Source organism: Orbicella faveolata, unplaced genomic scaffold (genome assembly GCF_042242905.1).
Source record: "Orbicella faveolata isolate gen_17 unplaced genomic scaffold, um_ofav_v1 contig_14, whole genome shotgun sequence".
NCBI lineage: Eukaryota > Metazoa > Cnidaria > Anthozoa > Scleractinia > Merulinidae > Orbicella > Orbicella faveolata.
The window spans coordinates 6567501-6592500 of NW_028301541.1; the positions used below are offsets into that span (position 1 = coordinate 6567501).

Below are 25000 nucleotides of genomic sequence, written 5' to 3' on the forward strand. Positions count from 1 at the left end.
CACCCTGTCAGGGTTGGTTAACTTTTTCCCTAGTAAACACTCCAGGTAGGGTTAACCTGCCTACCTGAGTTAACTTTCTACTCGTTTCCAGACCCTTTGAGTGTAACCACACATTATGTTGTCCCGGGTTGTAGGGTTCCCTACCTGTGAAATTTTGCCTGTAAACCCGGGCTATCTTTTGTCCTCCAGCTAGGGTTAACCCGCTTGCTAGGATAACCCTCCCTCCTTGTAAACTGGCCCTTAAAACAATTTGTGAAATTCCATATCTCCTCCATTGTCCGAGGCCCAGATCAGGGTAGCGGTGTTGGGAAGTGAGAATTTTTATTCTTACACATAATTTAATCTGACATATTGATATGTATTATTGTTAAGGTACATCTTGAACTACCTCCGCAATGGTGAGTTGCTTTGCCCAGATGACAAGACAATCCGAAAAGAACTGCTTAAGGAGGCCATGTTTTTTCAAATCCAAGAAATAATAGATCAACTGGACGTTAACATATCTCCATTTGAAGGCTCCTTAATAATAAAGGAAGAAAGTCACCAGGCAGCTCTAATCTCGTGGTTGCCATCTAATTCTACATGTTCTCTGTTGTACCGAGGTTCCACTGATGGGAAAACACCTGCAGACTTCCATCGCTGCTGTGATAACAAAGGTCCTACTCTTGTGCTGATAAAAAGTGGAGAATACATCTTTGGCGGTTACACCTCACAATCATGGGAATCAGCAGGTCTGCACCTAATTCATTGTAATACACGAACTATAAACCCCACAAATATTTTTGTCTTTTTCTTCATGTAATTACTTTAAGTTTTGATTGGCTCCCTGTATTACAGTCTCTTTCCTTTGTGATTGCTAGAGTGATGATTACTTTGGTTTTGGTTTTGTGACATTCAATTAAAAGCTGCTCTCATAAAACTTTTAGTTTGCTTTTGATATTTTCAGTAAAATTCTCCATAAAATCTATTGTAACACTGTTTACCTACAACTGAAATCATTGTAAAGACCCCTTTCCTGACCCGAGATGAAAATGAATCTCCTTGATAAAAGTTACTTTAAACAAGAGAAAAATACAATAAGCTCTCTGCACGCATTGCAGGCCTATGATGAGGGAGCATAATTAAACATGTGTCGCCTTTTAAATAGGTTGTTTCAGAGTTTGTAAATCACGTTAAAAAACAGCGTAATGTACACTTTTTTTTATATTAAACTCCTTTGCCTAAAATCATTTACTTTGCAGCTATACAGGAACCCAAGGGAGTAGTTGGTTTATGGGAACAATAGACAATAGTTATATGACCACTCATAAAAATGCATCATTCTTTTCTGTCTTTTTCTTCTTCCTTCCCTTGAATTTAGCCTCGATGTGTGGGAAACCCATTGTACTTTTATTTGCTTTCTTTACTCAGCTAACAAATTTAAAGCAGACGTCCACTCTTTCCTGTTCACACTGATAAGGCCTTCTGGAACTCAGCCAATCAGGTTATCTGCAAAACAAAGTGCTGATCCCGATAAAGGTGGTATACTGTGTAGAACAAGTATGGGGCCATGTTTCGGAAATAGAGGTTACTTCAACCTTCAAGTATCTAATGCTGTTGAGGGTTTCCATTATCTCGCAGCTGGATGTACAGCTGGATTCATCTTTCCTTCAAACATTACTTGCACTTTTATCACCGAAAAAGACTTCAATATCAATGAATTGGAAATATTCAAAGTGAACTTTGAGTCTTGAGTTTAAATCCATTTTTGACTTATTTTTTTGGTGAAAAAATACCGGTACCTCTCAGCTAGTTGGCATGTCAGGACTAATTGTCTTCAATGGTCGGTTGGGTGGACGATGTATGTCTCTCAGACCTCTTAGATCAATCAGATTAAAGCTACTATGAACAACCAGTCCATTATGGATTTATGCTATGAAGTACGAACAGAAATCTTGAAATCAGCGAAATCATCAGTTTGAGGTGGTCGTGGAACTAGCCAGCACTATCTTCGTTTTTTCGAAGCTAAGGTTCAGGTGAAGAGTAAGTAGGTACTTTTCTGTCGATAGCGATCAAAGTTTATTTTCACCGCCTCATATAAATTATTTATGTATATTTTTTTACGTTTCTCCGATGTTCAACGTTGAGTTTTGAAGAATACGTTTACGACGAGTTGAAGCTATGCTTTATTGCGAACGGTCATAATGTAAGCTTATTTGTTACCGCTTTGATTATAACTATTTTAGTTACTACAATGTCTAATCAGACTGACTTCTAATCTTAAAACCTGTGAGGTCTCAGAGTGAGCTAGAGTGGTACCGGCAGAGGTTTTGAACTTTTTTAAGTCTAGTGACAGCTAGTTTTCAACAAGACCACTGGGCCAGTTTTAAAACTTGCTTTTGTTGCAAGCAAATGTAACAGCTCATTTTATTTTTAGGTACAAATGGTAATTAATGAAACTTGTTTTTCAAGGATGAGCGGTTGTAATGAAAATTGACGAATCAGTGATTCTTGTTGTTACTTGTAGTTCCAGGAGCATTTTGATATATAATTTGCACCAATTAGTGTTCCAATAAAGAGAATTTCAAAACATTCATATTTGTCAGTTGTTCTAAAGGTTTCAAATTTTAGTATGGAAGCTGTGCAGACATTTCTGAAGACTTCATGACGACAAGATGAACCGCACATTAATTAAGTGAGACTTGGCGGGGGCCAATTGGAAACTTCAACATGGCTCCTGGCGCAACCTCTGGGGCATGGAACATTTTGAATTAACCATCTTGGCGTCCACATTAGCCTGCTCAAGGCTCTCAGTGGAAGGGGAGGGAGGTAAGCAAGCTAAGGCCAAAATTGGTGTTGAAATGCTCCACCTTAGATTCTTTTTACGCTATCTTACTCTCATCCTTCTGAACTGGATTGCATGTTCCCTTCAATTATTATGTTGAAAAGATAAAACTCGACATGCCTGACATTTATTTAATGGGAGTTGTACTGTTTAAAATTAAAGATCATTAAAGGTAACGTTAAAATGCAACAAACTCCTCTATTTTAGGCAGTTGCAAAACATCACATACGGAACAGAAACAATGAAAGCCATTTCTTGTATGCAACCTCTTTTGGGAATGTCCAAGATGGTCCTTCGACTGTGTATGAAACAATTCTTGTTGCAGAGTTCTAGAAAGTTTGTTGGATGCGACAAACTTGCTCTGTCAAAGTGGACACAATGTTGTTCGTGGAAATTAGACATAGCTAGTGGTGACGGTACGTACGTAGGTCCGTACGTCCGTATGGCAAGCCCAATACTTCAAAAAATAAGATAGAACCACTATTACCATAGCTAAACCGTGGATATTGGACATCCATGTTATAATTATTTGACAGCTGTCAAAACAACGTAGTCGCTGACCAGTATCACGTGACCATATCGCAGGCTTAGGCTTAGAGCTTCCTGGTACTGGTTTTTGATTGGATCGCAGGCTCATGTCAGGTTATTTCTCTGGGGGAGAAGGAAGTAGAACGTGCAAAGGCAATATTTCGGCACAAATTAACCCCTAGTGTGTTGTTCACCTTTCCTCTGACATATTCCTTGCACAATCGTCTCTTGGAAAATCCAAGATACATTACGTACCTAATTTCTACAATCTTGGTTACGCGTATTAGGCATAGTTTGTTAAAATTTCACTGGAAAAATATCGAAACCACACGAACAATTACAAACTCACAATTGATGACGTTGATCAATTTTTGAGTTTCTGATTTAAGAAAAACAAATCCTTTTTTTCCTTTCTGGTTAATTACTGCAATCAGGGGCAGAGCATTTAGGCTTGGCTAAATCTATATATTATGCATCCAGCGAAAATTCTCTGATACCCCCGGCCCCCTAATTCAATATAGTGTGGATGCTGTGATCTGCATAGTCTTAACAAACCTCCACTAACGGCCGCAACTTTATAGCAGTCGCTTTTTCAGTTTCGTTCCAGCCGACAGTCCACACATTCACTGCTATTTTAACCTTTCTACAGCGGCAACGCCCACCCAAGCACGTCTCAAACTACCAAAATGACCTCTCTACAACGACCAGTTAATCAATCGACTGACAAACAGTTTACTACAAAACACTATGTTATGTTGTAAAAGGTCACAAAACTTGATCCGTACCGCACGTCGTTGGTGTCTGTTTCTGGTTGGTTTCTATATTATTGATATATTTTGATTGTGTTGGGTACTGCTATTCTACAATCAGCATATTTTTAAGATAAAAATGTAAAAAGAAAACATATTACACCCCTTACTCTCCATAGCGACCACCTTTCGAGAACTGCCACTTTTCCCTGTACTCAAGATTAACTTGTGGCTTAAACGAAAAAAAGAAAAACCTTTAAAGTTATTTAAAAGATAAATTATTTTTCCTTCAAACGAGTATGGGAGAAAAAAAAAAATCTCCGAGTCCCCCACGGGTTGTTTGGGAGGAAGGGGAGATGTTTCTATTAGAGAACCAATCAAATTGTCCGTTAGAAAGTGGGACGGTATAATTACACGATCAACAAAGGTAAATTTTATGTCTCTCGCAGAGTTACTTTTTCTGTAACTTTCGGTTGTCACCAAAAAGGCTGTCAGCATTGGGAAGGGTTATGTGACAAGGAAACTTCTCAAACTCTGCAGATTTCGTGGCGTCTTATAAAATATACACTTTCTTTCAGAGGTCTAGTTGTTCAAAAGTTTCTGCTTGTTTAGATGGCTTTTAAAATCGACATCGGTGTTAGGCCTGCAACAGAATAGGGCCCTGCTGTTGCATTAAATTAGTTCTTGTTATAAAACGAGTCCAGAAAAATTACTCACCAATCTGCTTTTACCATTAGCTACTATTACAGACTGCATGACAGTTTGCTGTCTTGTTGGGAACAGCTTCATTGCATTTGAAGCTCTTATAAGCAAAGCTGCTGATTGAATTGTCAAAATCTAACCTTGATAAAACTAGGCTTGACACCTCTTAAGATAAAACGTATTATTTTTTTGCTGTTGATCGTAACAAAACAGACTCAGTGTTGGATTGACCTAATCACAACTATTAAGAGTGCACTGAATGCTGCTCGGCTTCCAGAGACTAACTCATGCTTGAAGAACTATCTTTTATTACGATTTTTGAGCCAAAGAGTCCACACATGTCTCAACCCTATTCGTGGGGCGGAAAAGCTTAGCTAAGCTTGCACGGAGTTGCCTCCTTTGACTTTCTTTCATTGACGTCAAACATTTACTCAAAATCTAAAAGAAAATAAAAAGCGAATGAAAGCGCGAATCTACTACAGGAAACTTAAAATTTTCATTAAAACGCAGACTTTTAACTTTACTGCTAAACATACAATGATTTGAAGTTCAGCCACAGAACCAAAACAAGTGAAGTGGCGGAAGGATGGATGTGTAGTGAAGGTGCCCTTTATTGATTTTTACGCCTTTATTTATGTTTAGGTTTGATAACATCGTCATGTATCTGAAAACGGTACCAAAAGAATATTATGACTATAATAAAGTATTTTTCCTTTTGCGCTGATAAGTGGAGTATGATTTGTGTTTCTCGATGTTCGGACTACAGTTTTTACTCAAACCGATACCTTAGTTTTCCACACCTCTTAAAACACGTCCCCTCCCCCCTACCCTAAGTGGAAAAAAAAATCAATACTTTCGTCGCTGCTGGTGATATATTTTCATGGCCATAAACTTCATTGCCTACCCCCGGAATACATCTAAGCTTGCTCTAAGGAAACCTCTGAAAAGAGAAACGGCAGAAATTTATGTTTCCTCCAATATCCAAGGTTTTAGGTAAGGTAGGGGCAATGCGTTTGGTGGGGGTAGGAGTAGGAGCGGTTCTATCAGTGCATGTAAGCATTACCCAAGCGTTTCTAAATGACAATGTCTGACCGGTGACATGTTGAATATTTTAAATTCAGTTATAATTAAAATGTGATACCATAATCTTGTCTTTGGTCTATCATTTTTGTTAATATACTAAAAGCTTAAACTGAAATAAACCTAGAGATCGGAATAACATTTTAAAATATAAAATTTCCGCTGCTATTACGGCCGACGGAAGCATCAGTTATGTCTGTAGCAAAAATCCGTGAGGGTCAATTATCAAAACGAACAAGTAGAGATCAGAAAAAATCGCGTTTAGGAAATCTCTGAGAAAAACTGAATTGGGCAGTGTATTCCATCGGTTTTACAAACAACACAAAAAACAAACAAACAAACAAACAAACAAAAAACCCAGAGAGAACCGTAATTAACACGCACATGGTGTAGATGTCCAATTACAGGTATCCAGTAACAGAAACATTTAACTGGACATTTCTAACTGGATAGCCGCAATTGGACACTCAAATCGCGCACTATATACCTGACAATCGAGCGCGTGGAGAACCAGTCATAGTTGGAAATTTTTGTTCAGTATCGATACGATTAAGCAAAATTTTGGTAAAACATGGAGGGCTTTTAGACGTCTTTTTAAATTCAAATGATCGGCTCTGTCGATATCATGTTGACGCCCTTCCTTTTAAAAATATTATACTTCCGGTTGACATTGACGCAACAACATCGCAGAGCACCCTCCAATTCCCCCTCCCCCCCCCCCCCCCAAAAAAAAAAAAAAACTACAAAGAGTAGCGTTAAAATTTCATGGCTGTTAGTAAATCCCGAAAGTAGCAGCACTGTGAAATTGGAAAGTAGCGACCGACTATTTACGCGAAACAATGAAATAACAGATATAGATAGGCCAAGCTGAACAAAAATGATGTTTGCTTTCAAAGACCCTTGACTGTGTTTGGTGTAGCGTTAACTTTTTTCAGCAAGAGTTATCTCTATTTTACGGGACTAAAGGGCTAAAATGGAAACTGGAATCCGGAAAATGGGATTTGAGTCAGTGTCACAGGGAAATGGGATTTATGTCCCACCTCACACCCTTTCACCTTTCAGGACCCCTTCTTTCTCCATTTTGAGAACATGGATCGGTTCACGATTTTGCTTTCCGAAAGTAGCGATAGCAAAGGGCTGCTAAATTCGAAAGTAACAAGGGTCGTTACTCTCTGATCTTTATGGAAGTTAGACATGTTGAAAACGTGGCGCTGGTCAAAGTCAAATTTGCTCCCTTTTCGAGTTTTAGGTGTTTCGTTTTCGTGATCTGGGTGTTTCGTTTTCGTGTTCTTGGAGTTTCGTTTTCGAATTCTGGGTGTTATGTTTTTGAGTTTTGGTGTTCGAAAAGCAGGTCTTCTCTTCAAAGAAGCCTCGTTTGGTCAGTGCGTCGACCTTTAAGACTGGGTTGAATTTGATTCCACGGTCAGAGCGGGTCATTCTGGGGTTCATAGTTTCTTTCGCAGTCACTCGGGCCGAAGTCACGCAACGCAACTCAACGGGACGGGAAGCGTTGCGTGACTCAAGATCGCTGTATAGAGAAAGGTGACCGCTGGTGTGCAGGAACGAGGCTCGTTGACTTTTGCCTGCTTCAGGGACCGGAAGTTCGGATTTTGGTACAGAAATCACGACAATAGATGGCTTCTGAACAAGAACGAGAGCTGGGTTTATTTGAGTTGGCCAGTGCCAAATTATCCGATGCACAGAAGCTTATGGCAGAAGCTCGCGAATTACTGAATCAAGACCTCAACAATGTAAGACAAGAAAAGTCAGTTATGGAGCAGGTCACAAAAACCTTGGATCAAATTCACTTCGCTAGCACAATCAAGTTGAACGTAGGCGGTAAGATTTATAAAACAACACTGGACACTCTGAGGAAGGATCCGGATTCCATGCTGTGTGCGATGTTTTCTGGAAGGTTCGAGTTAAAAGCGGACGAGGACGATGGAGCATATTTTATTGACCTCGATGCTGAACTCTTTCGGTAAGTATTGACATTAAGCTTCCATGTACAATTTTTTTTAGCTTTTCGGCACGAAGCAATTTCATTTCTTCTTCTTTTCCAAACGAAGCAAGGCTTTAAAAAACGGTTATGAACATCCTGTGAACTTATTGGAATGAAACTGTGATAAATATAGAACCAACAAAGATATCTAAACTGTTCCATTTTCTCTTGGCAAAGGAAAACCCTAATAGACCTAATAGATCTCATCTGTTAATCTTGAACTCTCTCCCCCCCGCCGCCAATACATCCAAAGTGTAAAAATACACTGTGTGTAATTGTCACTTTATTTATCAATCAAATAGAAACATCTACACTCCCTGGTGCATACCCCAGGCATTTTACTGGTTGATGTGCCCTGGGGGCAGGATTGATGTTGGAGTGTGGCATTTGAAATCATATGGGAAGGTTAGGGGGATTTTAAAAAGTTGCCTTGAAGTCATGGTGAAGTTAGAAGACATCAAGAAACACTGTTCTTGTGTAATGATGTGGCTCCAAAAAAGGACTTGGAGAGCTTTGTGTTGTGTTTTAAGGTTAACATATTAAACAACAGTGATTTTGCCTGTGAAAATTTAATCACTGTCATATTTTAATAATATTTACATGTAAACAATACTTGAGACAAAGAGGGTATGTGAGGGTGAATTAATGATGATGAATGGCTTAGTATGTACCCAAAAGGTAGGACATTTGAACATGGGAGGAGTAAGGAAATTTGACCAACAAAAAGTTCAAGTGTCTAATGTCCACAGGGTGGGGGGAGGGGGGGGATGTTGAAGTTGTGAATTGACAGATAAATCAGGGCACAAAAAAGCCTCCTGGCTTCTCTGACATTTTTATTCTTCCGATCTTATCCTGGGCTTAAGCTTTATATACCAGTACACTTGTACATCAGAGATTTAATGTTAACTTTATGTACAGATTGTTTGTTTGTTTTCATAAGGTACATTTTGAACTACCTTCGCAATGGTGACCTTCTTTGTCCAGAGGACAGAACAGTTCGAAAAGAACTGCTTGCAGAGGCTACGTTTTACCAAGTTCAAGGTATTATTAATCATTTGAAGGAGAAGATGTCGGCATTTGAGTGCTCCTCGATAATAGAGACTGAAAATCACCACTCAGCTCTCATATCTTGGCTTCCTCCATACGCTACCTGTTCTCTGTTGTTCCGAGCTTCTGATGATGGAAAAACACCTGTCGACTTTCATCGTTGCTGTGATAACAAAGGTCCTACTCTTGTGCTGATAAAAAGTGAAGAATACATCTTTGGTGGTTACACAGTACAATCCTGGGACTCAGGTACTTAAGTCTGTACAGTGCACTTTCATTGACTTATGCATTTTATAGATGGCCAATTAAACTTTGGTTACATAACACATGCTCAGCTTATAGATGGTTCTGTATTTGTTTTGGAGGAAGCTACAGCATACATTAAAAACATTTAGACTTCCACCGCGCAGTTCCTGAAAATATCTAGACTGCACGCAGTCTATCTTTTCCTTGAAAATCCGTGGGGAAGAAATCAAAATAAATTAGCGTTCAAGCGTAACTGTGAGCGTAACGTGCCGTTCATGCTACTAGTGGCTCGCGTCATTGCCACTCACCACTCGCATGTGATGCTCACCGTCATGCTTGCATGCTTACTTGTTTTGCATTCTTACCCACAGATTTTCGAGGAAGAGAGAGACTGCTCGTAGTCTAGAAAATATCCATACCCCACCTCTAACTACCCCTTCCCCCAACCTTGGAAGATCATTAGAAATTTTGAAGTTATGGGGGCTGTAAACAAAATCAATAGATATTTTAAAAGGAAAGCATGAAACTAAGCTCAAATTTCCAGAAAGGTAGGATGGGGATTAGACCAAAAATCTTCTAAGGTGGGTGGTGTGGGTATTTTATGCCACAACACATGCATGCTTTTTTATTACTAGGAAACAGAAAATGGTTGCTTCGTCACATAGAATAGAAACTCACAATAAAAAATTATTACAATTTAAGAATCGCAGCTGATAGGAAGCTGACCAGTTGGCTATAATTTTTATGTACATTATGGGACAATCAAAGAGTTCAATTCAGGAATCTGAGCCAAACAAATCTAGCTATTAGTTGCTGGAGGAGTTGAACAGGGGGTCTCTACATCTCTAAATCACGTAGCCAATAATTGTTATCTCGAAAAGCAAGTCTTTGGAAGCATACAAATTTTCTGCTTGTTTCCTTCACTTGATAGGTAGCTCCACCAAAGCTATACCAGACAGCCAATCTTTTCTGTTCACACTGGTTAATCCTTCTGGAAATGAACCAGTCAAGATGGTTCCAAAACCAGGTGCAAGTATACTGTGTAATAGCAATTTGGGGCCAACCCTTGGCACAACACAGTACTACGACCTTCTGGTGTGGAGTGTGAGCAGCACTAATGATAGCGTTTCAAGTCACCTTGATCTAGGGCATGGCTTTGTGTGTCCTGATAGCATTAATAAGAATTCTTATTTCACAGGCAGAAACCCATTTGAAATCAGTGAACTGGAAGTATTTCAAGTTAACTTGTAGAATCAGTTTAATCTTGCTTTTGTTGAATAACAAAATTCCTCTATGCCACATTACACTGCAGTGTAACCAGGAAACCATTTTAAACATAGTTTTTTGTTAACTCTTTAGCCATGACAGTGTCATTGATTCCTGGGTAGTAATTTGGCACCCCCCCCCCCCTTTTCCAGTATGCTGGCCACCCTCAATTAAACGGTCCTCAAGCCCTGTTTCCATAAGTTCTCTCTCTTCTTTAAACTGATTGAAAAAAATACCATGTAAATGTAGAAAAATGTTACTTTCCATAAGCCACTGAAAAGGCAGAAAATAAAGTCAGTGTAGGTTCTCTAAAATAAAACTGTGTAGGACCTGTATTGTGTGCTCCATAATTCCCTACCTCTCTACATTGCCAGAGAAAATAAAACACAGTTGTTGTTTTCGCTGTTCTAACATGTTTACACGTAAAAGTATAAATGCCGCGTGCATATTTAAAGATGCTTTAAATATGTAGCTGAAACGTATGCTGCAGCACGGCTTTGACAGGCAGTGGAATATCTGGTGTTATACTAATCAGTGGAGACACAAGACTTGGAAAATTAATGAACATTGATTCCTGGGTAGTAATTTGCCCCCCCCCCCCACCCCCCGGTTCCAGTATGCCGGCCACCCTCAATTGAAACGGTCCTCAAGCCGAAGGTATTTTTGATATATGTAACCCACGCTAATCTGATCAACGCTCCCTGTCTCCATAAGTTCAATATGCTCCCGTTTTCAAATTAGTGTCCAGTGTAGAAAGTTGAGGTTACTTTTAAGTTGAGATTTGCTAGTTTTGTTAGTTTACAGGAAGTTTAACTCCCCTACAAGAGATTCAACGAAGTTTATATAGGGTGGCCAGGCAAGATAAAACCCAATAAGATAGGCGTCTAGAGTCCCACATATAAGCCCTCTCCGCTTTAGGCTCGATTTCCGCCACTCTCTCGCGTCCGGACTTTGTTCCTCCCCGAGGGAGGAGCGCGAGCTCGTTTTCCGAACAGCGGCTGGAAATCGAGCCTATCTCCGCTTCAGCTGCCAAAATTTAATAAACGTTCCGGTTGGTAAATCGCTTTTTTACAGTGGGGTAGAGCCGTTCTGTGACTCTTGTGTAGTATATTGTTACCGCAATAAAGAAAAGTGAGACAGTTTTAGTACACGTTTGTCAGTTATCAGGGGAGTATAGTGTGGCAGGTCTCTTATAAACGCTTTTTTGTGTGTATTTAACATCAACGTAGTTAAAGCTAAAAAAAACCATCAGCTTTTCTTTAACACACAAATATGAGCCACTGAACGTAAGGCGACGTTGTGTTTTTTTTCCTAAGAATACACGAATTAATTATGTCTGAACAGATCTGTCTCGCTATCGTTAAGCAACCTATTGGCTAATTATCCAGTAATAATGGCCCTTGAATTTACTGAGTTCTCACATTACTATCGTCTAATCATTGGTAAACGAAAGAAGTATGAGAAAAATCTTTTGGTGGTCTTCTCCGTTGCGTTGCAGTTTATTTCTGTCTTTTAATCGATAGAAAAGCTAAAAGTGATCTAGCGGTGCTCTGAATATGCTAAGAATGACCAAAAGAGAAGTTAAGAGTGAATGCCTATAAAAATGGACCTAAATCGCCTATCAATGGCACAGGTCGAAAAATTGATTTCGCTTGTATTTTGTCCATAGATAGGTCCTAGTAAGAATAGAAACGGACCATAGTTAGTTTCTGCTAATACAGCTTTCTTTGGTAGAAATACGCCAAAAACGATTTCGACCCGACTGGGCTCAAAATCTACTTCCGGTTTTGCTGAATTTTCCGAATATTTGATTGCTTCGCGCTCCGCAGAACAACTACTTGAGAATCTTTCAATGGATTTTGTATTCAGTTCAGGTCTTGGTAGTATGACTGAGCGAAAAATAAAATAAATCAAAGTTAGTTTTGAGCCCGAAAAGAGGTAAAACTGAAACGCAAAATTTTACAGTATGTCGCAAGAGAATTATTGCTTAAAAACATCGCCATATTTTTCTCTGGGCTATAACTTTAAATACCATAAAAACACTTTCTACGGGTTAAATATACACCCACCTGTTAGGATATCAAAAAATATCTCTGGGCAAATGGTTTCAAGTCGCCCGCCTTGGCCTGTGTTTCTCATAGATTTTGCCCAAAATCCGCCGTTGGAATGTAAGCAATTGCGTGACGCGGATAGCCACTCTCGAGTAAAAGATTCGTTTCCAGCAATCCGATGAAAGCAATTTTTGAAACGTTGTGTGGATAAAATAATGGAAAATGTTTTTTTTGTTGTTTTTTGTTTTTGTTGTTTTTGTTTAACTTAGTATAAATATATATGTTTTTTCATTTGCATTGCGACACCCACGACATCCATGATAAAGAACGTTACTACAGTACTCCGGGAAATGATTTTAACACTTGTTTATTTTATTGATTTCACTGATAACTTACAACACAGTAGCAGTTTCAGAGATACACTTAACCAATCCTCTATGATTTATGGCAACTGAATCATTGACTGACAAATAAAGTCAAGTGGAAATACCATAATTTCTATAGACTACTAACTGCGTGACGGCATCTCAGCTCTTCTAGCTGTGTAGAAAATTTGTACCTACACAATATGCTCAAACTCAGCTAGAAAACCCGGAATTTCTTGAATTGAATTAGCCGAGGAAGAAATTGCGTTTAAGTTTCAATCATACTGGGAAAAAAATCCATCTTTTCTACTTTGGTTGTTTGATCAATTAACTGAAATTTGCAGATCAAAACACTGGTAGACAAATAAACATTACAGTGGTCGATCTAGGACTAGGTTTACAATAAAGGAGTTCCCGAATTCATCAATTTTAGAGTATTCGGATTAGTAGGGGTTTACAGTGAAAGGATATTCGGATTCTTAATCGTTTATACACGACGATAACTCCGGGAACATTCATGATGGAATGGTTAACAAGCAGTTTGTTGTCTCGACAACGAGAAACAAAATGCCTCCGAAAATAAGGCTAGGGGTAGGTTGAGACAGTCTGAAGTTTTCTTTCAACTCGCTGACCACGGTACTGTTGTCCATCATGCCAGGTTCCTCCAGGTATTTACTTAGGGTTTAGGGTCGAAAACCGTCGAGGTTTTCGATCGTGCCATCGTCGTCATCTGCGCAGTAAAGTATAAATTGGGCACGGTTTCTGAGGAGTATGGCATTACCCATTATAAAAGTGATTACCTACACCTGAAACAGCACGAGGTAATCACCCAGCGACCGCCATCAAATGGCCATCAATGCGCCTACGACTCGACTACGACTGGATCATGTAATCCGCCATTTTCGTTCCACCGCAAACTCAAAAGATCACAGGCGGAAAAATATCTGGATTCGAGAGAAAATCGTTCACACGACAAAACTCTCCGGATTCAAAAGTTTTCGGATTCAAAGTTCCCACTTTAAATTCCGGATTCAAAATCTCCGGAGACACGACCAAACCGGGGGGTTTTTATTTCGGTTTCGTCCACTTTTGTGTAAATGGCAAAATCAATCCGGCACTAAAACATTCTGGATTCATCACGAATCCGGAACAATTTCCTCTAGTGTAAACCTGCAATCCTGGCCATAAGTTGTTGGGACACCTCCCATTTTTGCGCGCTGAAACTCACGATTTCAACTACGTCCTTAACGTTTTAGAACAAAAGATGAATGGAAGCAAGTACAATTGACCCCCCCTCTCCCCTAGCAATGTTGCATGAAAATGAAGCTATTCTGAAGACTAGATTGGATGTGGGAAAAAAGGAAAAAGGGACAATAGAAAGTGGTTAGACAGTTGTGTTGGAACCAAACGCGATTGCTGAAAAATCGCTATTATTGGAATAAGACGTGAATATCTATCTTATCGTCTCTTTAGTTCGAGAATACTGTTCTAGGAGGCGAACAACTCTTGAAACGAGGCTATTCTGAGGCTATTGTCAAGGATTTTTTTTCTTCAAGATTTTTATCAACATTGACAGGGGGAGGGGGTAGGCGGGCTTGCGCGGTTTTGGTCTTACGAGAGGCTGCCTGTGAAGTCATCTGCCGTAACTGTCCCAACACTTTTGACCAGGATTGTAGTCTTAAATGAACAGCGAACATCCATCTTGTTTTGTTCGCGGAAGTCGGTCACAGAGGAGCGAATTTCAATGAAATATATATATAATTTGATTAAGCAATTAGCCAAAAATAGGTTGGCCGCCAAAACAGTTTAGGGTTTAGCCTAACTTTAACCTTAAGTTTTAAGACTGAAGAAAAAAAGGAAAAAGCACTGAGCATTTCAGTTGTTTGAAACAGAAACATTCGCGCACAATGAACTATGTATAGTACGTGGGTAACCAGGAAAGCAATCCGTCCAGCACAGTAATTGTTCAAATTAACAGCTTACCGAGACACTCGCACTGTAGATGCCTCTTATTTATGACTTTTAGGATTTGTTTACTTTACTTTTTCCGACTTTTTAGCAGGAGAAAAAGCACTAAATGTGCTGGCACAAATAAAAAGGTTTAACCGAAAATCGATCCGTCGAAATCAACAAATACAAATTTAATCACTGTAGCGTTCCTTCAGATCACGTAAGGCTACAAACCAACAATATCAACTTTTCATTACGCTTAACAAATGAACTTAGAACGATTTTCTTTCTAGAACTCGTTCTTGTAATTAAAATGATCAGAGAAAGAACGACAGCCTAAAACGACATAGCAGTAACACCCGAACTCCGAGTAAATTGCTTTTAATTGGCGTTTTTAATTAACGAAATTTCCAAAGCGATGACTTTCAAAATATAAAAGTTAAAAGTGGTCCATTATGTTTTTCTTTTTTCACCCAAATGTTCTAAGATAGCCATCTGCGGTTTGTTGGAAACGAATTATGTATTCAGGGTGACCGCCAGAGTCACGCAATTGTTTACATTCTCACGGCGGTTCAGGGAAAAATTCATGAGAAGCACAGGTCAAGGCGGGCGACTTAAAACCATTTGCCCAGAGATATTTTTTGATTTTCAAACAGGTGGGTGTACAGTTAACCCGTATAAAGTGTTTTTATGGCATTTAAAGTTATAGCCCATAGAAAAATATGGCGATATTTTAGTGCTATAATTCGTTTGAAACACATCGTAATATTTTCCGTTTGTGTTCGAACTCGTTTCAGGCTGAAACGAAGCCTCGATTTATTTTATTTTTCGCTCAGTCATACCATGAAGACCTGAGCTGAATGTAAAGACCATTGAAAGATTCTCAAGTAGCTGTTCTGCGGAGCGCGAAGCAATCAAATATTCGGAAAATTCAGCAAAACCGGAAGTAGATTTTGAGCCTAATCGGAAAAAAATCGTTTTTCGCAAATTTCTCCCCAAAAAAGCTGCATTAGCAGAAACTAACTATGGTCCGTTTGTTTACTAGCTAGGGCCAATCTATGGGCAAAAAATGAGCAAAATCGATTTTTCGACTTGTGCCGTTGTTTGGTCCATAATTATGGGCACTGGCTCTTAAGACAAAAGTCTAACATATCGGATTCATTGTGACTCAGAGCAATATTTCGTGCTAATGGCATTTGCACTGAAGTAAAACTAATGGAGAAACTACGGACTGGTCTGAACGGTGGAAAACATTTCTACGTTTCTAAAGTATTTCATTGAATCTCCTGACCGTGCCAGACCATACCTTTCAGATTTTCGATTTCAGACCTCGCACCAGAAGGGTCATAGTTACCAGCAGGTGACTGTGTATTTAGCATTCACAATGGCCGCCACGAAAGAAAAATAATAAGAGTCAATAGATAACAGGTAAGATCATATTTTATTCGTCCTACTTTGACCCTACTTTCGTTTGAGGACTTCCATTCTCGTCCCCAGAGTCGCCTGTCCCTCTCAGTCGGGGGGGGGGGGGGGGGAGGGGCTTGACACTAGAAAAAGCTGGTGTACAGACACGTGATTTGATTGGCTAAATTCGTGGACTAAGATTTTCGCAAACCAAACACTGGGGTGCTTATCATTATGCCTAGTCTTCTCCGCAGCTTTTTTTTTTTGGAACGACACGCAACGTTCCCCTCAAAGGAACGGCTGCTCAAATTCTTTGGGGGAGCGTTGCGTGACATCCCGAAAACGGCTGTGGAGGAGACTACAAAATACCAACTTCGACCGGTCAAAGTGGACCACCTCTACAGGTGGTCCCGAATTTTCCGGTTGGACCGAACCGAAACAGACCTCTCCATTTGACTTCGGACTGAAATTTCCGGAATTTTTGGCATAATGAATTCCTTCCGAAAATATCCACTGGATATACAGTGGAACCTCGATATGACGAAGGGCTTAGGGACTGGCAAAATATGGCTTCGTTGTATCAACGTTCTTTTCCATATACGGTATTTTACTATTACTTAGCTCTTATTAACCGAGCAGGAGGTCTGTACTCACGACCGAGGTCAAGATTCTCACATACAGACCGACTAAGCTCGGTTAATTAGATGTTTATTATATGGCGCAAACAAGAACAATTTAATTCGTTCAATGCAACCGGTTTGTACTAACTGACATTTTAATTTGCTTGCGAACGGCAATGGGCTGAATTTAACTCAGCCAAAGTTTGCTCGTCCTCATCAGGCTTTTTGGCACTTATAAATATTGTTAGAAAAGATCCTACGTTAGCAGCGTTTATCGTATACGGTCCCTTGCAGTTTCTAGTTTCTCAATATTTTTGCATTTTAGCTCTGGATCGGGAAAATCTAGATCGCTTTTAATATCGATTTCAGCTAATCAAATTCGCGAATTCAGTACTTCCCAGTCCTTATGAGACACAGCCATATAATAATGGGGCCAGAAAAATCGTTCGTTATACTGATGACTGTAGTGAAACTCTTGGCCTCCCCATACTCGTGCCAAGGCTCTGCCAGCCATGGGCTCGAAAAGCTGGCCGCTGGCTAGCTGGATCGAGGCTCGTTTATATTCTTTTTACACTGCCTCTAGTGTCCCGGAAGTACGAAGTAACGTCCAAACTGTTTTAAATCGCTGATTCACGGATATGGCAACTAGACAAGAAGAAGAGCTGAGCTTATTTGAGTTGGCCAGTGCCAAATTAGCAGACGCACAGAAGCTTATGGCAGAAGCTCGCGACTTACTCAAGCAAGACCTCAACAATGCAAGACAAGAAAAGTCAGCCATCGAAGAAATCACAAAAACCTTGAATGAAGTCCACTTTGCTAGCACGATCAAGTTGAACGTTGGCGGTAAGATTTATAAAACAACACTGGACACTCTGAGAAAGGATCCGGATTCCATGCTGTGTGCGATGTTTTCTGGAAGGTTCGAGTTAAAGGCGGACGAAGAAGATGGCGCATATTTTATCGACCGCGATGGCAAACTCTTCCGGTAAGCCAGCACTAAATCAACTATTAGTAGTTTTCATAATAATACACAACGCTTTAAACACGCTAGCATTTATCATTTTCCCTTTGGCGTTTCTAACGGAGCTATGACCACAAGGAAATCTGGGCTGCAGTCTGTGGTGGATAAGGTAAAATAGCTTGATGAACCAAACTTAAATATGAACAAATAATAGCTGGGCCGTCACGCAACGGGAAAGATGCGTAACGGTTGTTGCGTGATACTCCAAAACACAGATAACTATCAATCACAAATGGCATCAACTTTCTGGGGCGGATCCAGGATTTATCAAGGGCATTTGGGAGGTGGAAGGGCGGGGGGAGCGTGTGGGTGGTACCTTGCGGCTTCAAAATCAATCGGGAATGCCCCCAAAATTTTGCCTGTGAGAATTGGAACCTGATTGAAAACCGTTTCACTACAAATACTAGCAAGGCCGCAAAGTAGAAATTACAATGAAGTACCTGTCCAGAGAGTTTGCCATAATATTCACAAACTTTTTTAAATTTAATATGGTTTGCTTCTCCGAAAGGGGGTTCTTCCGTGATACTTCAAAGCAAAGAGACGATATTATGATGACTGTTAATCAGAATTGGCGTCAACTAAGTCTTTTTCAGCTCTCCATTTCCTTCCCCGTCTCCCACTACACATGCAGCCAAAAAAATTATCATCATAATTACAACATGTTAAACTTGAACTTAACCGACCCTTCCCCAGAAACTAACGTCGTGGAGATAACTCACCATCCTCCCCCCCACCCGAAAAGTATCATAATAACAAATTTTAGACCCCCCCCCCCCCCCTCCTCTCCAAAAAAATTACAACCAAACCACTTTCATCTGAAGTACATTTGGAACCGCACTGAAAAGTTGGCTTGCTACAGAGAAAGCTTTTGGCTGAAATCCATGTTTTGTTGGCATTGCTTTGCTTGAAGGTACATTTTGAACTTCCTCCGCGACGGTGCGCTTCTCTGCCCGAAGGACGAAAGAGTCCAAGAAGAACTGCTTAAGGAAGCCAAGTTTTATCAAGTTCAAGGTGTTATTGAGCAACTGGAAGACAAAACGCCGACGTCTCCTGGTCTCCTCGGCTCTTCTTTGATAGTAAAGAATGAAACCCACCAGTCAACTCTTAAGTCATGGTTGCCTCCTAATGCGACATGTTCTCTGTTGTACCGAGCTTCAACTGATGGCTACTCGCCCGCTGACTTTCATCGCTGCTGTGATAACAAAGGTCCTACTCTTGTGCTGATCAAAAGCGGAGAATACATCTTTGGTGGTTACACCTCAAGATCGTGGGAATCACCAGGTATGCAATTGATTGCTGGCGCAGTGAGTGAGCCTGAAGCGAACGAGCCGAGGCTGTCGTACAAGGCTGTCATTCGTGCCTTGCTTGCAATTGCATTGAGAGCAAAACCATTGTTTCAGTTCGTGAGCTACACATGAGTTAAAAATAATGTCAAATTATTATCATGGCTATGTTACAACCTCAACAAAGCAGCATCAGCAGTCATTCTTTTTCTTTCGTGAAAGTTCTGATAATGTACTTATTCTACCTTTTCTATTTTCTTTACTCAGCTGGTGCTTGGAAAGCTATACCAGACAGTCAATCCTTCCTGTTTACACTGGTCAATCCTTTTGAAAATGAACCATTCAAGATGGTTCCAAAACCAGGTGCAGCCGGTTCAGCCGGTATTCGGTGTTTGCGTACATTCGGGCCAACCTTTGGCGACTCAAGAAATTACGATTTTCTTGTGCGGACGCTGGTATCCGGCCCCGTTACTGCTGGCTACATTTCCTATTTTAATCTAGGTCATGGATTTACACTTCCTGAAAACATTAATAGGGATAATTATTTCACGAAAGGGAACCCATTGGAAGTTAGTGAACTGGAAGTATTTAAAGTTAATCTGTAGAGTTACTTCTGACTCACTTAGCGCGGTAAATACTATACCAGGAAAACATTGCGCTTCTGCTGATCTTAAACATAGTTTACGGCCATGGCGGTATCAACGATTCCTAGGCCGTAATTTAACAACCTAGTTCTAGAAAGCGCCGCCATCAATTAAACGCCCCCTAAGCCGAGGGTATTCATTTGTAACAGTCGTCCCTATTCTGATAAACATTCCCCATTCCGGTAAGTGCAATGCGCTACTCTTTTCCAATTTTATATCCTGTGTAGCGAGCGGAGTTTAGTGTTAAGATTTGCCAGTTTTGTTTTGTTTACAGCAATTTAAGTCCATAAGAGTAGATTCAACCAACTTACAGTTCAGTTTGTGGTTCAGAAATGCCCCCGTCAAACGAACGGAAAAAGCGCCCCATCCCAAATAAGCGCCTAGTGTAAAAATACATAAGCGCTCTCCCTTAAATTGTGATAATTTGTTAAGCGTCCCTGTAGGTGTAACGAATTTTTACAGTATCTGTATAGAGTATCATATTTACCTGAGTTGTTGTGTAGTATATTGTTTCAATAAAGAAAGGACAAACAGTTTCCGTACTTTTATCACGGGAGTATAGCGTGACAGGTCTCTGGTAAACGCAGTTATTTTTGTAAGTATTTAACATCAACTGAACGTGGTTTAAAACTTTAAAAAAATCATCAGCTTTTCTTTAACTCACAAATTTGAGCCACTGAACATATGGTGACGCTCTGTTTTGTTTTCAAAGAATACACGAATTAATTGCGTTCGACGAAGTGGAACGCAAACCTAATTTTGACCTGTGGCTTTTCAGAGTTGGTCTCCCTGTCCACGGTTCTAGGCCGAAAAGAACCACATTCCTGTAAGGACACCAAAATGGCCACCCCGCTTGATTTTTGCAGGGGCATGTCACGGCCAGTAAACTGGTACCGTTTAATGCTAAGACATGTGATAAGACATGTGGCGAACATGTGAGTATGTGAGCAGACCATGTGAGCTCGTCTTTCCGATGGATCTTTTTTTGACATCTTTCCATTCAGTCGCCGTACGCCTCGCTATTATGTGCTCTCAGCGTTAGATTTTGGCGAATTTAAACGCTTCGACGGCAGCATTTATCGCAATCTGAGGGAATTGCCCTTGTTTATTAACACGACTTGGCTTTGGGATGATAACCGTGGGAACAGCTACATTTGCATTGCATTTGTTTATTAGTTCCAGTCGCGACAGATAGCTCAGTCTTTATCCGGTCGAAAAATTTTATTGTTTGGAATCGGTGGAAAAGTACTCTGAAGGCAAGATCCATAAGACTACTTTATTCATGAGGGGAAATACTCGAATTAGTCGCGAAACGAGCACGCGACTGCAAATGCTAGCTTAGAATAATGTAGGTAATTTAAATATTCTATGAAACTTGAGAGACTACAGAAACTGGCAGCGTCACGCAACGTATCAACAAATCGTGACCTCTTCACTAGCGTGGACTTTGACGCTATGCATATCTGACTGTAAAACCTCGGTTGCTGCTGAAAAATGTTGATTTTAGCAATAGACAAAGGTTGAAAGTCAGCTAGTGAAATCATTTATTTACGATATATAATTATATATTAAAGAGAGAGCGTCGAACGCACTCTCATAATCTCTGATTACTACTAGTTATATCTGAACAAGATTTGTCTCGCTAACGTGAAGCAACCCATTGGCTAATTATCCAGCAACGATGGCCCTTGAATTTACGTTTTCACTTTGCAATCGTCCTATGCTTGGTAAACGAAAGAACGAGCAGCAAAAAAAACTTTTGGTGGTCTTCTCTGTTGGGTTACTTGATATTGTAGTTAATTCCTGTTTTTTCATTGATAGAAAAGTCATCTAGTGGTGCTCATAGGCCTAGGGGCACCTTCGGATCAGACTTGGGAAGCGGTGACCTTATTGCCCGAAAAAATTACACTATGCCCGAAAGGGTGAATGTTGTTCAAACCCACTCAAATCGCAGTAAAAACAAAAACGTTTACAATTCTCACGTCTAATGAAACTGTTATCATTCCAAAAATGGTTATTTTGAAACCACTTATACTCTATTTACCTTGATCGACAGCCTTATAAAATCAGAAACTTATCAAAGAAACAGTTAATTTTTCCTCGTACGAAAAATTCAAGAAAAATTTTAAAACGGCTCATTCAAGTTCAGAACCACCACAAAAACAAAAGTCTTGGTCTTCGTTTGCTTTGATTCTTTTGTCATTGTTTTGTTGATGGAAATAATATAGGGCTTTCCATAAGTTAATCGACAACTTTTTTGCAACTTCAGAAATTTCAAGCAACTTTCTTCGTTTCGAGCAACTTTTTGCATTCTGAGCAATTTCTAGTTTTCTATCATTTCTGGGAAATCGGAGCAACTTTTAGTGGACAATTTACAAATTTCCCCTCCCTGGGGCAGATGATGGTGCAAGATACATGCAGCCGGACTTCTAGGTCAGCGGACGAAGAGTCACGCTCAAGTGACTCGACTGACTCGAGTGACCCAGATGAAGAATTTTTACAAGATTAAAATATTGATGCGTAGTCTTTACTCATGCATTTTTTGGTTTTAATTGAGGACAAAGTTATTTAGCAACGCTGGTTACGCCGCAAAATTGCACAAAAATGCTTAGAAATCTTACTTTTGTTGTACAATTTGCATATTTTTGCACCAGACCAAATAAAGGAAAGGAGCAACAAAATGTTTTTTGTCTTTTTGGAGCAACTTTGAGCAACTTTTTGAGAAATCACACGGGGGCCACTTTATGGAAAATCCATTCAAGCAACTTGTCGAAAGCCCTAAAATAATATCCATATCGTACATTTCCACGATACACAAAAAACGATACGTGGCTTTTCCAAAACAGAATACCTGGATCCTTATATCATTTGACCTTAACTCCGTTTTGGTAAGGCAAACGTCAGAGAAAGTAGCCTACAAGTCTGGCCTTGACTACCCGAATAATCAGCGTTTTGTCCGAAAAATTTCAAAAATTTCTGAAACTGGAGGAGTGGGGGGGGGGGGGGGGATGGCTGCAGCCCCTTCGCCTACGGTGGTGCTGTGAATTTGCTAAGAACGGCCAACAGATGAGAGCTTGAGACAAAAATTTAGAGTATCTGGTACATTGTGACTCAGAGCGATATTTCGTGCTAATGACATTTGTACAGAATTGAAAATAACGTAGAAACCGCGGACGGGTCTTAAAGTGTGAAACATTTCCGCGTTTCTAAAGAATTTCATTGAATCTTCTGACCGTGCCAGACCGTACGCTGCAGATTTTCGATTTCAAGTCTCTCGCCAGATGGGTCATAGCTACCAGATGACTGTGTATTTAGAATCCAAAATAGCCGCCAAGACAGATAATAAGTGTCGATCGATAACAGGTAAGATCGTATTTTATTGGTCCTACTCCGATCCTACTTTTATTTGAGGGCCTCCATTCTCGTCCCCAGAGTCGCCTGTCCCTCTCAGCCGGCGGGAACTTGGCACAAGGGGAAAAGGTGGCTCTATAGACACGTGATTTGATTGGCTAAATTCGTGGACTAACAAATTCACCAACCGATGGTTTCCTTCCCGAAGATATGTACGATTTATAGACCTTAAGATCATCACGCAGGGAATTTAAAAGAGAAGTTAAATTCTAACCGCAAGTGGTATTCACATGTTTGGTTATGGAGAATTTCACTTTAATTCCTCTAAAGGGTGATCAAACAGTTTTAGTCAAAGATCAACAGCATCAAAATGAAAATCTTAGCCACCCTTTCCTCGTGCCAAGGCCCCGTCGGCTATAGGCTCGAAAAGCTGGCCGCTGGCTACCTGGATCGAGGCCTGTTCACTGCGGTCCCGGAAGTACGAAGTAACAGGTTCAGACTGTTTTAACTCGCTGATTTGCGGGTATGGCAACTAAACAAGAAGAGCTGAGTTTATTTGAGTTAGCCAGTGTCAAATTATCCGATGCACAGCAGCTTATGGCAGAAGCTCGCGACTTACTCAAGGAAGACCTCAACAATGCAAGACAAGAAAAGTTAGCCATCGAAGAAATCACAAAAACCTTGAATGAAATCCACTTCGCCAGCACAATCAAGTTGAACGTCGGCGGTAAGATTTATAAAACAACACTGGACACTCTGAGAAAGGATCCGGATTCCATGCTGTGTGCGATGTTTTCTGGAAGGTTCGAGTTAAAAGTGGACGAGGATGATGGAGCATATTTTATCGACCGCGATGGCAAACTTTTCCGGTAAGTACTAAATCAACTACTATACACACTTAAAACCTTCGAATAAAGCACTAGGATTTATCATTTCCCCTTCTCCGCTTCGAAGCGGATCTATATATACTGAATAGTAAATAAACCAATGAAGCAATCTGCATTTACGTCAGTTAAACTTGATTAAGTTCGATAAGTTTTAGTTGTCACGCAACAAGGTAAAATGCGTGACGACCCGGAATCCTTCTCTTTGTTCTTCATTCTGGCTGGGGTGGTGGTAAATGAAGTCGTGATTTTAACATCCAGATAAATAGTCCTATGAAAAATGAAAATGTAAACCAGACACGAAATCAGCTTTTTCAGCCCGTCACCCTCCCTTACCCCACAACTCTCCCTTATTAGGATATTCCACCATTCCTCTCCTCCCACTACAAAATGATGACAAATAAACGAAAACATCACTTCCTCAGTACTGCCTGTAGTGTATATCTGAGACCACGATGGAAGGTCAACTTTCTAAAGAGAGGGGGTTGAAATCCCTGTCTTTTCATCTCAAATTTATTTTGTTTGTTTGTTTCATTTTTTGAAAAGTTACATTTTAAACTACCTGCGCGACGGTGAGCTCCGCTGCCCAGATGATGAAGCAATTCGAAAAGACCTGCTTGCAGAGGCGAAATTTTATCAAATTCAAGGGATTGTCACTCAGTTGGAAAAACAATCTGTATTTGAATCCTGCTTGATAATAAAGAATGAAACCCACCAGTCAACTCTTCAGTCATGGTTGCCTCCTAATGCGACATGTTCTCTGTTGTTCCGAGCTTCAACTGATGGTAACACGCCTGCTGACTTTCATCGCTGCTGTGATAAAAAAGGTCCCACTCTTGCGCTGATCAAAAGTGGAGAATACATCTTTGGTGGTTACACCTCAAAATCATGGGAATCACCTGGAAGTATGCAATTGATTCATAACCTCTATTCCATGATGATAATTCTCATTCGTGCCTTGATTGCAGTTCTACGGAGAAAAA

The 25000-nt window shown here is 40.2% G+C and overlaps 4 protein-coding genes across 4 annotated transcripts in view; all 4 read left to right on the forward strand.

Annotated features, from left to right (window-relative positions):
• LOC110048054 (uncharacterized) overlaps positions 1-1733 on the forward strand; it is a 2764-nt gene extending 1031 nt beyond the window's left edge. The window contains exons 2-3 of the mRNA XM_089287392.1: positions 373-731; positions 1411-1733. Of these exons, the coding sequence (XP_089143518.1) occupies positions 373-731; positions 1411-1733 (682 nt within the window). The remainder of the gene's footprint in view (positions 1-372; positions 732-1410) is intronic.
• Positions 1734-7442: 5709 nt separating this feature from the next.
• Positions 7443-10855, forward strand: LOC110048052 (uncharacterized). Its single transcript, XM_089286410.1, has 3 exons — positions 7443-7864; positions 8826-9181; positions 10110-10855. The coding sequence occupies exons 1-3, from the start codon at positions 7518-7520 to the stop codon at positions 10427-10429; spliced, it is 1023 nt and encodes a 340-aa protein (XP_089142536.1). The 5' UTR covers positions 7443-7517; the 3' UTR covers positions 10430-10855.
• Positions 10856-17239: 6384 nt separating this feature from the next.
• Positions 17240-20324, forward strand: LOC110048053 (uncharacterized). The gene is made up of 3 exons (XM_089286412.1): positions 17240-17819; positions 18766-19136; positions 19406-20324. Exons 1-3 carry the CDS (start codon positions 17473-17475, stop codon positions 19741-19743), a joined length of 1056 nt encoding a protein of 351 aa, XP_089142538.1. The 5' UTR covers positions 17240-17472; the 3' UTR covers positions 19744-20324.
• A 3270-nt stretch (positions 20325-23594) lies between these two features.
• LOC149113765 (uncharacterized) overlaps positions 23595-25000 on the forward strand; it is a 4119-nt gene continuing 2713 nt past the window's right edge. Inside the window, exons 1-2 of the mRNA XM_089286414.1 lie at positions 23595-24002; positions 24564-24922. Of these exons, the coding sequence (XP_089142540.1) occupies positions 23659-24002; positions 24564-24922 (703 nt within the window). The 5' untranslated portion in view covers positions 23595-23658. The remainder of the gene's footprint in view (positions 24003-24563; positions 24923-25000) is intronic.

Excerpts from the sequence above, each read along its gene's own strand:
- LOC110048052 (XM_089286410.1), top strand. The coding sequence starts at position 7,518 with ATGGCTTCTGAACAAGAACGAGAGCTGGGTTTATTTGAGTTGGCCAGT. Across the intron at positions 7,865-8,825 it reads CTCGATGCTGAACTCTTTCG|GTACATTTTGAACTACCTTC; the intron begins GTAAGTATTGAC and ends TGTTTTCATAAG. Across the intron at positions 9,182-10,109 it reads AGTACAATCCTGGGACTCAG|GTAGCTCCACCAAAGCTATA; the intron begins GTACTTAAGTCT and ends TTCACTTGATAG.
- LOC110048053 (XM_089286412.1), top strand. The coding sequence starts at position 17,473 with ATGGCAACTAGACAAGAAGAAGAGCTGAGCTTATTTGAGTTGGCCAGT. Across the intron at positions 17,820-18,765 it reads CGCGATGGCAAACTCTTCCG|GTACATTTTGAACTTCCTCC; the intron begins GTAAGCCAGCAC and ends CTTTGCTTGAAG. Across the intron at positions 19,137-19,405 it reads AAGATCGTGGGAATCACCAG|CTGGTGCTTGGAAAGCTATA; the intron begins GTATGCAATTGA and ends TTCTTTACTCAG.